At 36.8% G+C, this 16,426-nt stretch overlaps 2 protein-coding genes across 5 annotated transcripts in view; both read left to right on the top strand.

Annotated features, from left to right (window-relative positions):
* The window catches only part of DPY19L3 (dpy-19 like C-mannosyltransferase 3), an 86,521-nt gene that overhangs the window by 54,170 nt on the left and 15,925 nt on the right, over nucleotides 1-16,426 (top strand). For all 4 annotated transcript variants that reach the window (XM_055552651.1, XM_055552649.1, XM_055552650.1 and 1 more), the window contains 7 exons: nucleotides 7,422-7,553; nucleotides 8,897-8,998; nucleotides 11,121-11,194; nucleotides 11,359-11,517; nucleotides 14,897-15,019; nucleotides 15,369-15,480; nucleotides 16,261-16,317. In XM_055552651.1, the coding sequence (XP_055408626.1) occupies nucleotides 7,422-7,553; nucleotides 8,897-8,998; nucleotides 11,121-11,194; nucleotides 11,359-11,517; nucleotides 14,897-15,019; nucleotides 15,369-15,480; nucleotides 16,261-16,317 (759 nt within the window). The remainder of the gene's footprint in view (nucleotides 1-7,421; nucleotides 7,554-8,896; nucleotides 8,999-11,120; nucleotides 11,195-11,358; nucleotides 11,518-14,896; nucleotides 15,020-15,368; nucleotides 15,481-16,260; nucleotides 16,318-16,426) is intronic.
* The window catches only part of PDCD5 (programmed cell death 5), a 176,778-nt gene that overhangs the window by 43,039 nt on the left and 117,313 nt on the right, over nucleotides 1-16,426 (top strand). The window lies entirely within an intron of this gene.

Consider the following 16,426-nt stretch of genomic DNA (forward strand, 5'->3'; position numbering starts at 1 on the left):
GTCATAGCTTTTCTTCCAAGGAGCAAGTGTCTTTTAATTTCATGATGGCAGTCACCACCTGCAATGATTTTGGAGCCCAAGGAAATAAAGTCTGTCACTGTTTCCATGGTTTCCCCATCTATTTGCCATGAAGTGATGGGAACTGATGCCATGATCTTAGTTTTTTGAAAGTCGAGGTTTAAGCCAGCTTTTTCACTGTTCTCTTTCACTGTCATCAAGAAGCTCTTTAGTTCCTCTTTGCTTTCTGCCATAAGGGTGGTGTCATTTGCACATCTGAAGTTATTGATATTTCTCCCTGCAATCTTGATTCCAGCTTGTGCTTCATCCAGCCTGGCATTTTGCATAATGTACTCTGCATATAAATTAAATAAGGAGGGAGGCAAGATACAGCCTTGTGGTACTCCTTTCCCAATTTGGAACCAGATGAAACAAGTTTATTTTGTGAAAGTCGCTCAGGCATGTCTGGCTCTTTGCAACTCCATGGACTGTAGCCTACCAGGCTCCTCTGTCCATGGAATTCTCCAGGCCAGAATACTGGAGTGGGTAGCTTCCTTAATTTTGAGTTATACTTAATTCAAAGATATGAATTAAGTATAATAAACTTGCCTCATCTTGAGTGTTCTAAATTATGTTTGATAGCTGAAACAAAAGTTACTAATATTGCCTTTGGTTCTCTATGTAGAGGAAATATTTAAGACAGTTGTAAATGAGAAAAGTAAAGGGACTTAAATTGAGGTAAAATTTCTACATTTGATTCAAACTGGTAAAATGTCTACACAAGTAGACTATAATAAGTTAGAATGCATAATGTAATAATCCAGAACAGCCACTAAAAACCTGTACAAAGAGATATATTCAGAAATACTATAAATAAGTAAAAATAGAATTCAAAGAATGTTCAAGTAACCCACAGGAATGCAGAAAAGAGAAAACAAATAGAAAATAGAGTGAACAAATAGCAAATGATAAAATGACAGATTTTAAGATCTAGCATAGCAATAATTACCTAGGGCTTCCCTGGTGGCTCAGATGGTAAAGGGTCTGCCTGAAGTGCAGAAAACCTGGGTTCAGTCCCCAGGTTGAGAAGATGCCCTGGAGAAGGGAATGGCACACCACTCCAGTATTCTTGCCTGGAGAATTCCATGGAGAGAAGAGCCTGGTGAGCTACAGTCCATGGGGTCACAAAGAGTCAGAGACGACTGAGCTATTAACACACACATCACTACTAACACACACATAGCAATGAAATACAAAAATTTGAAGAGATGGGTTAAAGCAGATTAAAAACACACAACCAAAATGTTTTGTATAAGAAATTCACTTCACACAAAACAAACAGTATAGGAAGATTGAAACTAAAAGAGTTGGAAAAGATAACACCATTGCAACTATTAACCAAAAAAAGTAGGAGTGGCTATATTAATACCAGATGAAGTAGGCATGAGAACAAAGGAAATTACCAGAATACTGTATATTGAAAAAAGTATTCATCTACCAAGAAGACATGAGAACTCTAAATGCATATGTACTAAACAACAGGGCCACAATATATATGAAACAGAAACTGACAGAACTATAAAGGAGAAACGAACAAACCTACAGAAAGGGTTGAGGACATCCGCAACCCTCTCTCAACAATTGAGAACCAGATAGAAGTCATTAAGGATGTAGCACTGAGCAACACCATCAACCAACAGGCTCTAACTAACATTTATAGAACACTCCACCCAACAACAGCAGAATACCCAATGGATTGAATCAATGGGTTCAAACTAGAAATCATACAAAAGGTAGGAAACTTTCCAAACTTGGAAACTAAATAGTGCACTTCTAAATAATCTATGGGTCAAAAAGGCAGCCTTGAGAAAACAATGAATTCAGTGACCACAAAAATGCAACACATCAAACCTTTTGGGGTGCAACTAAAGCAGCAGTAGCAGAGAAACGTGTAGCACTGCATACTTACATACTTACGGTACTTACAAAGAGGAAAAAATCGCAATTATCACCAAGCTGTCAACTTTTGTTCAGTCACTAAGTTGTGTCTAACTCTTTGCAACACCATGGACTGCAGCATGTCAGGTTTCCGTGTCCTTCACTGTCTCCCAGAGTTTGCTCAAACTCATGCCCATTGAATTGGTGATGCTTTCCAACCATCTCCTCCTCTGTTCATCCCCTTTTCCTATGTGAGGAATATGCTATGCACGGGCCTGTACTGTAATTAACAGGGCTTCTTTGAAAAAGAATGACTTTCTTATCACCCCTTATCACCCCCAGACGAAGGGCCAGGAGCAGTAAAAAGTATATCATGGAAAGACATCTTGAAAACAAGATGTTGAAGTATTGATGTGACTGATGGAAAACCTTTAGTGACTGTTCCCGTAACCAGAGCCTTGAGGGCATTGCTGAGAAAGGTCGTCACTAACCAAAGAGGCTAAACAAAGTCATTAAAGGCCTGAAGGCTTGACATTGGGGACTGTGCATTGTGTATCTTTATCCCCAATCTGAGATTGTAAAGAACAGATATCTCTAGAGTAGGAAGAAAGTAGAGAAGGAAGTAGAAGTTAACAATAAAAGGCATGCAAGGATTAGGATCTGGGCTTTTGCCTGTAAATGGCATCAGACCCCTGAGTCTTCTTTTTCTTTATTTCTGAGTCTTCTTTTTCTTTATTCTTCTGTGGCACTCTTCCCTCAGGTCAGTTCGTTGTTGGGCTGGTCCAACATTTGGCTCCTGAACAGGGACCTGAACCCTGGCCCCTTATCAACATCAGGGTCTTTTCCAGTGAGTTGACTCTTCACATCAGGTGTCCAAAGTATTAGAGCTTCAGCTTTAGTCCTTCCAAAGAATATTCAGGGTTGATTTCCTTTAGGATTGACTGCTTTGATCTTTTGCCGTCCAAGGGACTCTCAAGAGTCTTCTCTAGCACCACAATTCAAACACATTAATTCCTTGGCCCTCAGCTTTCTTTATGGTCCAACTCTCACAATCCGTACATGGCTATTGGAAAAACCATAGTTTTGACTGTACAGACCTTTGTCGGCAAAATGACGTCTCTGTCTTTAATCTGCTGTCTCATTCAGTCACTCAGTCATGTCTGACTCTTTCCAACCCCATGGACTGCAGTACGCCAGGCTTCCCTGTCCTTCACCATCTCCCAGAGCTTGTGTCAGTGATGCCATCCAACCATCTCATCCTCTGTCATCCCCTTCTCTTACTGCCTTCAGTCTTTCCCAGCATCAAGGTCTTTTCCAGTAAGTCAGCTCTTTGCCTCAGGTGGCCAAAGGATTGGAGCTTCAGCTTCAGCATCAGTCCTTCCAATGAATATCCAGAGTTGATTTCTTTAGGATTGACTGACTTGATCTCCTTGCAGTACAAGAGGCTCTCAAAATTCTTCTCTAACACTACAGTTCAAAAGCATCAATTCTTTGGTGCTCAACTTTCTTTATGGTCCAACTCTCATGTCCATACATGACTACTGGAAAAACCATAGCTTTGACTAGACGGACCTTTGTCGGCAAAGTAATGTCTCTGCTTTTTAATATGCTATCTAGGTTTGTCATCCCTTTTCTTCCAAAGAGCAAGTGTCTTTTAATTTCATGGCTGCAGTCACCATCTGCAGTGATTTTGGAGCCCAAGAAAAGAAAGTCTGTCACTGTTTCCATTGTTTCCCCATCTATATGCCATGAAGTGATGGGACCAAATACCATAATCTTAGTTTTCTGAAAGTTGAGTTTTAAGCCAGTTTTTTCACTCACCTCTTTGACCTTCATCAAGAGGCTCTTTAGTTCCTCTTCGCTTTCTGCCGTAAGGGTGGTGTCATCTGCATATCTGAGGTTATTGATATTTCTCCCTGCAATCTTGATTCCAGTTCGTGCTTCATCCAGCCCGGCATTTTGCTTGATGTACTCTGCATATAAATTAAATAAAAAGGGCAACAATATTATACAGCCTTGATGCACTCCTTTCCCAAGTTTGAACCAGTCTCTTGTTCCATGTTCAGTTCTAACTGTTGCTTCTTGACCTGCATACATATTTCTCAGGAGGGCAGGTAAGGTGGTCAGGTATTCCCACCTTTTAAGAATTTTACACACTTTGTTGCAGTCCACACAAAGACTTTAGTGTAGTCAGTGAACCAGAAGTAGATGTTTTTTTGAATTCCCTTGCTTTTTCTATGATCTGGTATATGCTGGCAATTTTATCTCTGGTTCCTCTGCCTTTTCTAAATCCAGCTTGTACATCTGGAAGTTCTCAGTTCACGTACTGCTGAAACCAAGCTTGGAGGATTTTTGACCTTGACTTTGCTCACCTGTGAAATGAGTGCAGTTGTGCAGTAATTTGACATTCTTTGGCATTGCCTCTTTTTGGGATTGGAATGATAACTGACCTTTTCCAGTCCTCTGGCCACTGCTGAGTTTTCCAAATTTGCTGGCATATTGAGTACAGCACTTTACCAGCATCATCTTTTAGGATTTGAAGTAGCTCAACTGGAATTCCATCACCTCCACTAGCTTTGTTCGTAGTGGTGGTTCCTTAGACCCACTTGACTTCACAGTCCTGGATGTCTGGCTCTAAGAGAGTGATCATACCGTCATGGTTATCCGGGTCATTAAAATCTTTTTTGTATAGTTCTGTATATTCTTGCCACCTCTTCTTAATATTTTCTGTTTCTGTTAAGTCCACACCATTTCTGTCCTTTATTGTGCCTATCTTTGCATGAAATGTTCCCTTGGGATCTCTGATTTTCATGAAGAGATCTCTAGTCTTTCCCATTCTATTGTTTTCCTCTATATCTTTGCATTGTTCACTTAGGAAGGCTTTCTTATCTCTCCTTGCTGTTCTCTGGAACTTTGCGTTTAGATGGATATATCTTTTCTTCTTCGCCTTCACTTCTCTTCTTTTCTCATTTATATGTAAGCGTTCCTTAAACAACCATTTTGCTTTTTTTGCATTTCTTTTTCTTGGGATGGTTTTGATCACTGCCTCCTGTACAATGTTATGAACCTCCGTGCATAGTTCTTCAGGCATTCTTTCAGATCTAATCCCTTGAATCTATTATCTATTTGTCACTTCCACTGTACTGTATAATTGTAAGGGATTTGATTTAGGCCATACCTGAATGGTCTAGTGGTTTTCCTTGCTTTCTTCAATTTAAGTTTGAATTTTGCAATAAGGGATTCATGATCTGAGCCACAGTCAGCTCCCAGTCTTGTTTTTGCTGGCTGTATAGAGCTTGTCCATTTTCAATTGCAAAGAATATAATCAATCTGATTTCAGTATTGACTATCTGGTGATGTTTATGTGTAGAGTCATCTCTTGTATTGTTGGAAGAGGGTGTTTGCTATGACCAGTGTGTTCTCTTGGCAAAACTCTGTTACGCTTTGCCCTGCTTCATTTGGTACTCTAAGGCCAAACTTCCTTGTTACTCCAGGTATCTCTTGACTTCCTGCTTTTGCATTCCAGGCCCCTGTGATGAAAAGGACATCTTTTTTGGGTATTAGATCCAGAATGTCTTGTAGGTCTTCATAGAACCGTTCAACTCCAGCTTCTTCAGTGTTACTGGTTGGGGCATAGACTTGGATTACTGTGATACTGAATGGCTTGCCTTTGACTGTATACCAGACCACCTTACCTTTCTCCTGAGAAACCTGTATGCAGGTGAAGAAGCAGCAGTTAAACTGGACATGGAACAATGAACTGGTTCATATTGGAAATAGAATACGTCAAGCCTGTATATTATCACCCTGTTTATTTAACTTATATGTAGAGGACATCGTGTGAAATGCTGGGCTGGATGAATCCCAAGCTAGAATCAAGCTTTCTGGGAGAAATATCAGCAACCTCAGATATGCAGATGATACCACTGTAATGGTAGAAAGTGTAGAGGAAATAAAGAGCATCCTGATGAGGATCATGAGTTTGGGTAAACTCCAGGAGTTGGTGATGGACAGGGAGGCCTGGCGTTCTGCAGTCCATGGGATCGCAAAGAGTTGGACATGACTGAACAACTGAACTGAACTGATAAGGATCAAAGAGGAAAATGAAAACACTGGCTTGAAATTCCACATTCAAAAAAACTAAGATCATGGCATCAGGGCCCATCACTTCATGGCAAATAGAAGGTGGGGGAGGGAGTGGAAGCAGTGACAAATTTTATTTTCTAGGTGATTTGTCCACAAAATCACTGTGGACAGTGACTGCAGCCATGAAATTGAGGGACACTTTTTCCTTGTAAGAAAAGCTATGACAAACCTAGACAGCGTATTAAAAAGCAGAAACATCCTTTTGCCAACAAAGATCTGTATAGTCAAAGCTATGGTTTTTCCAGTAGTCACATGGATGTGAGAGTTGGTCTATAAAGAAGGCTGAGCACTGAAGAATTTATGCTTTCAAATTGTAATGCTAGAGAAGACTCTTAAGAGTCCCTTGGACTGCAAGGAGATCAAACCAGTCAATCCTAAAGGAAATCAACCCTAAATATTCATTGGAAGGACTGAAATTGAAGCTCCAATCCTTTGACAATCTAATGCGAAGAGCCGACTCACCAAAATAGACCCTGGTGCTGGGAAAGATTGAAGGCAAAAAGAGAAAAGGTTGGCAGAGGACAACATATTAGATAGCATCACTGACTTAATGGATATAAATTTTAGAAAACTCCATGAGATAGTGGAGGACAGAGCAGTCATGTGCTGCAGCCCGGGGGGTCACAAAGAGTCAGACTCAACTTAGCGACTAAACAATAGCAACAAAATCACAAGTATGTGAAAGAAGAAAAAATTGATGAATTGGACTTCATCAAAATTAAAAACTTTTGGACTTCAAAGAATACCACCAAGAAAGTAAAAAGACAGCTTAGAAAATGGGGGACAAAATTTGCAAATCACATGTTTGAACAGGGATTTCTAGGATATATAAAGAATTCTTATAGTACTTTCAATAGTTAAATATAGGCAAAAGCTTAGATAGATATTTCTCCAGAAAAGATATAGAAAGGTTCAATAACACATGAAGATGTTCAACATCATTAGGGAAGATTGGGAAATAAAAGATTGAGAAATAATGTATACATTAAATTATTGATTGTTGGAATATGATAAAATATTATAAACCATAACTGTAAAGGAATTTAGAAGAAAATTGAAAGCTATTAACAGCATTTGCCTATTTCTAGAATTTATTTATACCGTTGTTTGCTTCCTCTACTTCATGTATTTCCTTTCTTCTTAATGTTATAAAGTTTAAAATGTTCTATAACTAAAAGGTATAATGTTTTATTTTCCTTTCTTAGATTGTATTACTTGAAGCTAGGTGTGTTTTCTGCATTATTTATAACTTGAGATGTATTCAGCCTGGGACCAACCTGTCAGCATGTGGGAGTCCCCGGATAAAATCTGTTTAATCATCTGACCTTTGGTTGCTGCAGGTGACATGGCTGTATGGTATACAGCTCACAGGTTTACTCCTGGTCTGCATGCTTCAGTTTTTTAATTCCATGATTCTTGGATCATTGCTTATCAGTTTTAACCTTTCGGTATTAATTGCAAGAAAACTTCAGGTAGGACTTTTGTGTGTGTGTGTCCTTAAACTTTTTAAAAAACATGTGTTTGTTTGGACCCTGTCTTCTTATAGGATACAAAGGAAAATTTATGACCAAACTCCCACTAAATCACAGTCGGGGCATTATTATTTATTTTTTTTGAAGTACATGGTATAGCACTCGTTTTCAAGCTCCCTGATATGTCATCATCCCTTTGTTTTGACATTATTATTTCCTAAAAAATTGGAATCTTAATTAAATTCAGGATTAGCCAGAGATACGTATTTGCATGCTATTGATTTAAAGTTGAAATAAAAGAGAAAAAAATGTTAGCTTTTCAAGTGTGAACTCAAGAATGAGAAGAACCTATTGCTTGTGGGGAGTTTGTCACAGTCTTTAAAGTTGGTGGACACCTTGTTATTTGAAGTAGTAACACCACTCTTCCTCATTCTTACATATTATATTATTGTTATTGATTTTAAAGTCAGTTAAAATGAACAGTTTTGAGAATTTGAGGTTCCAAATAAATAAATTCCTTGGGACACTTATTAGAATAACATGTTTGACATTCACATGATCTTTGACTTTGTTATACAATTAAAATTTCTTAAATTTACAGAAAATTTGAGTTGTCTTTTCCTTAACAATGTTGCAAAGCCTGTTCTCTGTCTCATAAGCATATGAGAAACATTTCTCGTAATCACTTTTAAATCAAGAAACTGTTTTGTTTTCCATTTGGGGAAGAATAAATCCTTTTTCTTACTAGTCTTTTGAGTGAGAATTGCTAGTGACAAATCCTCACAAAGATTTTAATAAATGGCTTTTAGCTGACTGTTAGAAACTGTACGTCTCATTTATCTTTTTAACCTTAATTAGAAATGAATTGTCACTCATCTTTGAACCGTTTAGATATTATTATATTTGATAATCTGTAAAGTTATTTGAGTGTTATAATAAAACTATTATATATCAAAGAGCACAATTTATTTTTTATGCTGGTGTTTTTATTTAATGGGTTATAGTCTGTGACATACAAATCAGTGGATAAATCATCAAAAGATTTCTTCAGTCAGTATGGGCTGAGTACCTTCTAAGGAGCCAACTCCATACTCTGGTTGAAGAGATCTTTTAAAACAGAAAGGACAGATACATTCTTTATCATATGGAGCTTATTATTAAGTGATTCATTTACTATTAGAAAATAACAAATTTTAAGCAATGTTACTTCATGAAAATTAGGTTATATTTTCTCTGTATGTTGCATGACTCAATGTTTTAAATCTTTTAAATAATCTCATTTTAAATGTTTGTGACGTTAAATGAATGTTAAAAAATTAAAACTTAACTCTCTTAACTTCTAGAAAAATCTGAAAACTGGAAACTTCCTTAATAGACTTGGGAAACTATTGTTACATTTATTTGTTGTTTTATGTTTGACACTTTTTCTCAACAACATTATTAAGGTATGTTAATAAAATGATATATTTAATTTAGCATTACTGAAGGGTTACTAGTTTTACTTTAAACAGATTCAGTGTAAAACTTTGTTTCAGTAACAGGATTGTTTTCTTTATTTTAGTCCTTGATTTCTATTCACTCTTTAACATGTTCTACTTTGAACCCACCTTTGAATTTATTAAACTTTTTTAAAAACTCAGCTTTAAAAGCATTTAATAAGCATTTCTCTAAATTTAAAAAATCTGCTTTTTAGAGTGTTTTCTGTACTACGGTACTAAAAAAAAAACATGATTTTTATTGGGTTAAGTTCATAAATAAACTAGCTTTATTATCAGAGCCACATTGATTGATGGAGATGATTCACCCCTTTGGGAAGGCTGGACCCAGGACAGACCCTTCCTCTAGGAGAATGGCAGTCCCTCCCCCTGTCTGTTGACTGTCAAAGAAAGAAAAAAAGACCCTTCACTCAGCCAGCTACATTAAACACCTTTACTCCAGGTCCTTGTCACTATGTCCTTAAACTCTATCATCGGTCAGTACTCACCAGAAACATATTTGAGCAGAACAATCAGCATTTCTGAAAGACTGGCTGAAAGTTATGCAGTCTGTTCATTTCACCAGTCTAGATGTTCAGTTATCTGTGTGTGGATTAAACCAGGAGAGAGCTGCATATCTGGACCACTGTTTTTTTACTCCCCCAAAAAATAACATCTATTGAATTGCACTTGACATTCTGCCAGCCACCTAATGAGAAGAATTAGGAAGAGATACTCTTTGAGACTGCTCACTGTTTTTAATATACCCATGGGCAAAATTTCTCTTGAGTCTCAATTTTAAGACCATAAGGATCTCTTCTAAGCAACTGGTTTGTTTTAATCTTATGACCCTGTGAGTAGCATAGATGTTTTTATTTCCTTCTTTGCATTTTCTGCTAGAATGCTTGAGTTGAGATTTGTGGCTCATCTCTAGTGAATATATTTTATGTACCAACCTCAGTTCTGGATTAATCATATTTTTTTTTCTATCTTCACTTTTCTTCTGATATAATTTCTTCACCCATTTAAGTTGTATGAATTTTTGTAAGCCATAAATTTAAAATACTGTGAATTAAAATTATACTCATTAATGATAAACACTGGCATTTGTCTCTTCACCCCTTGAGGGTTACTGCTGTGTCTTGAGTTGTCTTTGAGTGAGTGAGTCTTATATCAGCAAAATAGGATTTGTGGACTATGTTCCTGTTTGAGGTTTCAGATCATGATATTATCGGTTTTCTGATTTAAAAAATTGTACTCATTGGGGCTTCAGCCATCTCGCTTTCCCTGAAACCAAAGAACCTCATCTTTTATCTATTTTGCATATTGAACTTAAGCCTAGATTTTGTTTGCAAAAGTGATTCTGCTAAGGAAAAAAAAAAACAGGAAGAAAGGGAGTTTGAAAAGCTCAGCTTTTGAATAAAATAATGCCATCTGCAGCAACATGGATGGATCTAGAGATTATCATACTAAGTGAAGTAAATTGGACAGAGACAGACAAAAGTATTACACATCACTTACATGTGGAATCTAAAATACAATACAAATGAATTTATTTACTAAACAGAAACAGACTCACAGACATAGAAAACAAGCTTATGGTTACCCAAGGGGAAAGGAGTTCAGGGAAGGATAAATTAGGAGCTTGGGGTTAGTAGATACACACTGCTGCTGCTGCTGCTGCTAAGTCGCTTCAGTCGTGTCCAACTCTGAGATGCACACTGCTATATATAAAATAGATAAATAACAAGCTCCTACTGTATCGTACAGGGAGCTGTATTCAATATCCTGTAGCAAATGATAATGGAAACAAATACATGTATGTATAAGTCACTTTGCTGTATACCAGAAACTAAAACAACATTGTAAATCAACTATACTTCATTAAAAAAACTTTTTTTTAAAAAAAGAAAGAAAATCTCAGCTTTCGAATTTCTTGATTCTAAGAATTGTTTTGAACATTTACTAATTTTACACTTACACACATACAGTCCTATGAAATGGGACATTGAATAAGTGTATTCAATGGGGAATTATCAGAAAACCATGTATAAGGAACTAATTAGCAATTTTCGTTTTCTCCCTCCGACAGAAAATTCTTAACCTTAAGTCAGACGAACACATATTTAAATTTCTGAAGGCAAAATTTGGATTTGGAGCAACAAGGTATGATTAAATTTAAAGTCTGTGTTTGTTTTTTATATTAAATCAGCAGAGTCTTTAAAATGGAAGTTATCAGTTATTTTAATTTCAGGCTTGTTTTGAGGAAAAATGTGAGGTTTACGTATCTTGTATTGAATTAAATACTTTGCTTTCCTTTTATTTCCTAGAGATTTTGATGCAAACCTATACCTGTGTGAAGAAGCATTTGGCCTTCTACCTTTTAATACATTTGAAAGACTTTCAGATACTCTGCTTTTTTATGCTTATATATTTGTTCTGTCCATCACAGTGATTGCAGCATTAGCTGTGGCCTTCCGTAATCTCAGGTATGGCATATTTCAGAAATCTAATTTTGTGCTTTAATGACCTTGTTCTGTGTTGCAGAAAAATTGCTAAATTGAAAATCAAAGCATTAGATACAGAACAGAGTACAGTCATCTGAAAGGGAGAACATGCCCAGGTTAGCATGGACTCTCCTCTCAGTTGTTATGGAACAGTGAAGAGACGGTAAATAGTAGTGGTTGCCATGCACCCAGGTCTGGGTTGAAGTCCTGGCCCACACACTTGGGAATGATGTGATCTTTGAGCCAGTTACATAACCTTTCCATATTTCCATTCCCCTTTCTATAGAATGAGAGCACTAAGAGTATTTACCCATTAAGTCTTTGTGAGAAATAAGTTAAAACTACATAAAGTACTTAGTACCTTGTGCATAGAGTATTTTGTTGGTTTTAGCTATCATTAGCAGGTATTATTCAGAGAAGGCAATGGCAGCCCACTCCAGTACTCTGTCCTGGAAAATCTCATGGACAGAGGAGCCTGGTAGGCTGCAGTCCAGGGGGTTGTGAAGAGTCGGACACAACTGAGCAACTTCACTTTCACGCATTGGAGAAGGAAATGGCAACCCACTCCAGTGTTCTTGCCTGGAGAATCCCAGGGACGGGGGAGCCTGGTGGGCTGCCGTCTATGGGGTCGCACAGAGTCGGACACGACTGAAGCGACTTAGCAGCAGCAGCAGCAGATATTATTATTGATTTACAAACCATTGTTTGTTTTGTTGCATCTTGTTTAAGGGCTTATGAAGTTGGAATGGACCATAATTATTAGCGTCTACTGAAAGTCTTAAGGTATTAATTGACAGTTTTTTAAAACTTAGCAATCTGCTAACCTACTTAAAAGAAAAAGTCAGGGAGTATGAAGACTTTTTAAAACCTTATGGAATACCTACCTATCAAGCTGATGGAGGTTTTTGCATTTACTATCCATGTTAAATTGAAAGAAAATTAAGTGTAAGAAGTTGAAGCTACTGTCATTTGTGAAAATGTAATGAAGCCCAGAAGGAAGCCCTTTTTCTGTGTCGTTACCTTGCCAGTTAAGGTGCTGGTGAGCTGATTCACAGCCACCAAGAGCTGGCTGGGAGAAAGTCATTACAGTGAGCCCAGCTCAGCTGAGGTGTTTTATGATTATTAAGAGTGAAGCAACATTGAACCATGAAGATATTTCATTGACTATAAACTATTTTAGTATCTTTCAGAAGTGTTCTTTTTATACTGAGCCCAAGATAAAAATTTAGCCCTGTGAAAATAGATGGAAATTATTCTAGACAGTGTAATTTAATATTATTCCAGACACATCAAGTGTCGACAGGACTCTAGACTGTATGCAAAGCAGGAAGCTCAGTGGGCCTGCAGTGTTGTGTGAAAATGTCTGCCATGCTCAGTGTGAATCTATGAGCCGTCCCTGGAAGCTGATTTGGTATATGATTATAGATAAAGATTTTAGAGCATCTTCATCTACCAGGTAGGGATATTAGGACTTGATTAGAGGAAAGCACTACATTAATTAAAGTCTCTTAAGAATTACAGTGTCTTAATGTGAATTAATGTCTAAGTAATTTGAAGGATATACTATCAATGCCAAGTATTTAAAGTATTCCTGCCTTCTGGTGCTAGGAAGGATGGTACTATTACGTTTATACAGCACATCTACATTAGTGTGCAGTATATAACTGAAAGGGGTGCCCTGTTCTATATTCACAGGATTATTTGAGCGTTCTGGCTCAGTTGCAGGGACTGGGAGAGGTGTTGCAGAATTCTCCCAAGTATTAAGGGAGAATGAAAGTGTATGTTCTTGTCTGGAGTAATCTTTTAGTGTCAATGGAAGCCAGAGTTTGGGTTGTGATACGTAACGCTTAGGTAAATAATATCACCAGTGGTGAAAATTATTGTTGAGTATCATTTTCATTTTCTTATGTATCTAGAGTTGTAAAAAGAGGATTCCAGGAAATAATAGGTCAGCAGTTATACAGAAGCATTGTACATATCCAAGCCTACTGGATTTGTATGAAGGATAAGTGGAGCCTTTATGGAAGTATTATTTTTATCCTAAACTGGCAGCCATTACTTGTTGTTTCCTTTTCCCCTTGACAACAAATTGTGCAAATCGGAACGCACTCATCCATCTCAGTATCACTCAAGTAGGAATAACCAGACAGTACATGCTTTCCAACTTGATGCAGTATGGAATACATTGTACCCTCATGAAGTGTACTTGCCAAAATAAATGAACTTGACCCTGATAATTAACCTCTAGATCTAGTTAGGAGAAGGCAATGGCACCCCACTCCAGTACTCTTGTCTGGAAAATCCCATGGAAGAGGAGCCTGGTAGGCTGTAGTCCATGGGGTCGCTAAGAGTCAGACAAAACTGAGCGACTTCACTTTCCCTTTTCACTTTCATGCATTGGAGAAGGAAATGGCAACCCACTCCAGTGTTCTTGCCTGGAGAATCCCAGGGACGGGGGAGCCTGGTGGGCTGCCGTCTATGGGGTCACACAGAGTCAGATATGACTGAAGCGACTTAGCAGCAGCAGCAGATCTAGTTAAAAGTTTATCAAAAATATGAGAATGGAGAATTATATTAAATGGCACCACAAGGAGACAATCAACCAAACCCAGAAGGTGGGAATAGTTACAGGACAAATGATACATTTTCTTCAACAAGTAAATGCCCTTAAACAGTCGGGAGGGGGGAGTAATTCTGTTGATTGAAAGATAATTTAAAAGAGACATTACTGAAATGCAATATGAAGCTTTGGATCCTGATTCAAAGAAACTACCTGAAAAAAGCTATTGTAACAAATAAAAGACACTAGAACATGAACTGGGAGTTAGGTGATGTTAGAGGATTATTGTTAATTTTATGGGTACAACATCATTTTAATGTAGCCATATTTGATTTTAAAAATCATGTGAGACGTATGTAATGAGGTATGGTGATAGGTTAAGAATGTGATCATTGGTTCATAAAACTACTGAATTCCAAGTTCATGGATACACTTTTACTTCTTATTTGAAAAACTAGAAAAATATGAGTACTACAACACCTCTGAAGATCTCTTATAGTTTCAATGATTCCAAAATTTTTTTACTGTCTCTTATAATTGAAGGGATTAAAGGACTTTAAGGTTTTGCTTAAATTAAAATGAAATTTATGCAATTTTAGGTACTCTAATAATACATTTATATTATAACAATTGTGATCTCATAAACAAATTCAAAGTTGATCAGAGCTGATTCACTTTATTTTAGGAAAATAAAACGTTTTTAAATATATGGAGGCATAGCTTTCTTGTATCTTCTTCTTTAAGAAAGATTTAACTGAATTAAAATTAAGTACTATTTTGTATATGTGCTGTTTTATCCAGTGATTCTACCAATCAGCAGTCCATGTGTAAAATGGGAAAGTACACAATTGGCCTGAAACCAGACACTGCCTACAATTTAATACACACGATTCTGTTTGGATTCTTGGCATTGAGTACAATGAGGTATTTTTGTCTTATCTATTTATTTTTGTATGACCACTCTTTACCTGACATAGTTTAGCAATGTAATTTGGAAACTGACAATCATCTTCTTTAATGATTATGGTTCCCATAAAAATATCCTTATTTACTGTCTTCTCCCAGTACAAAATACCATTTAAAACCAGTTCTAATTACCAAATATTCCTCTATTTTTACTTATATGATGGTTCTCAAAAGGCAATGGAATTAATAACTAACCCCTTGGCAGATGGTTTCTGCATAGTTTTAGTAAGTTCTATGATCACAAATAATATAGCTGCCTTTACAGCTGTTAGCCGCTGCTGACCTTTGCCTGCCTGTGTTCTTCCAGAATGAAGTACCTCTGGACGTCCCATATGTGTGTGTTTGCGTCATTTGGCTTATGCAGCCCTGAAATATGGGAGTCACTTCTGAAGTTGATCCATCTTTATAACCCAAAGAGGGTCAGTGCTCTCTCTTTTTCCATTTCATTTTTTTGACTTTCAGTATTTCTTTCATTATCAGTTCTGTTTTCCCAAGAGTTTGATAAAATGGATACTAAACTTTAAAACTAAAATAATTGATATATTATAATTTTTTTAAATTTATTTACTTTAATTGGAGGATAATCACTTTACAATATTGTGATGGCCACTGCTATACATGACTTGGCCACAGGTATACATGTGTCCCCTCCCGCCTGAACCCCCCCTGCCACCTCCCCCCTCCATCCCATCCTTCCAGGTTATCACAGAGGACCAGCTTTGGGTTCCCTGCATTACAAGGAATTATTTTAAAATAATTTTTTGCTTCATTTTAGTTTTATTTTCTAATTTTCTTTTCATAGTTAGATATGTTCATAATACAGAATTTGGAAATACTGAAAAGCACAAAAAGGAATATTAAAAATTACCAGTAATCCCATTATCTAGAGTTATCACTATTATTATTGTTAATTACTATAATATATAATATGTACATAATTACTAATAAGAATATGGTAATGATTAATAGCCCATAAGTGCAGTTCTGGGTTGTTCTGCCCTATAAACTCACTAGGTGGCAATATGGTGGAAGCTACAAATACCTTACAAATGATTGACTCAGTTTTTTTCGCCTATTGGAGATTCATGCCCTGTTAGATTATATATATATATTTTTTAAAATAATGTATTTACAAAGCAAAAATATAAAGTAAAAGTATTCCAAATACTTGTAATCTAAATAATGTCTTTCTTATATAGATATGTATAATGCGATATTCAATACCGATATTAATACTGCTGTATCTGTGCTATAAGGTAAGACTGATTGTCCTCATTCTTGTCTTTATTTAGCAGAATAATTGCTTTGACTCAGTGTACTTTAGGGTCATTGGCAAGTAGAGTGGTTTGCAGATATCTGCTTAGT

This window comes from Bubalus kerabau, chromosome 17 (genome assembly GCF_029407905.1).
Source record: "Bubalus kerabau isolate K-KA32 ecotype Philippines breed swamp buffalo chromosome 17, PCC_UOA_SB_1v2, whole genome shotgun sequence".
In the NCBI taxonomy this organism is placed as follows: domain Eukaryota; kingdom Metazoa; phylum Chordata; class Mammalia; order Artiodactyla; family Bovidae; genus Bubalus; species Bubalus kerabau.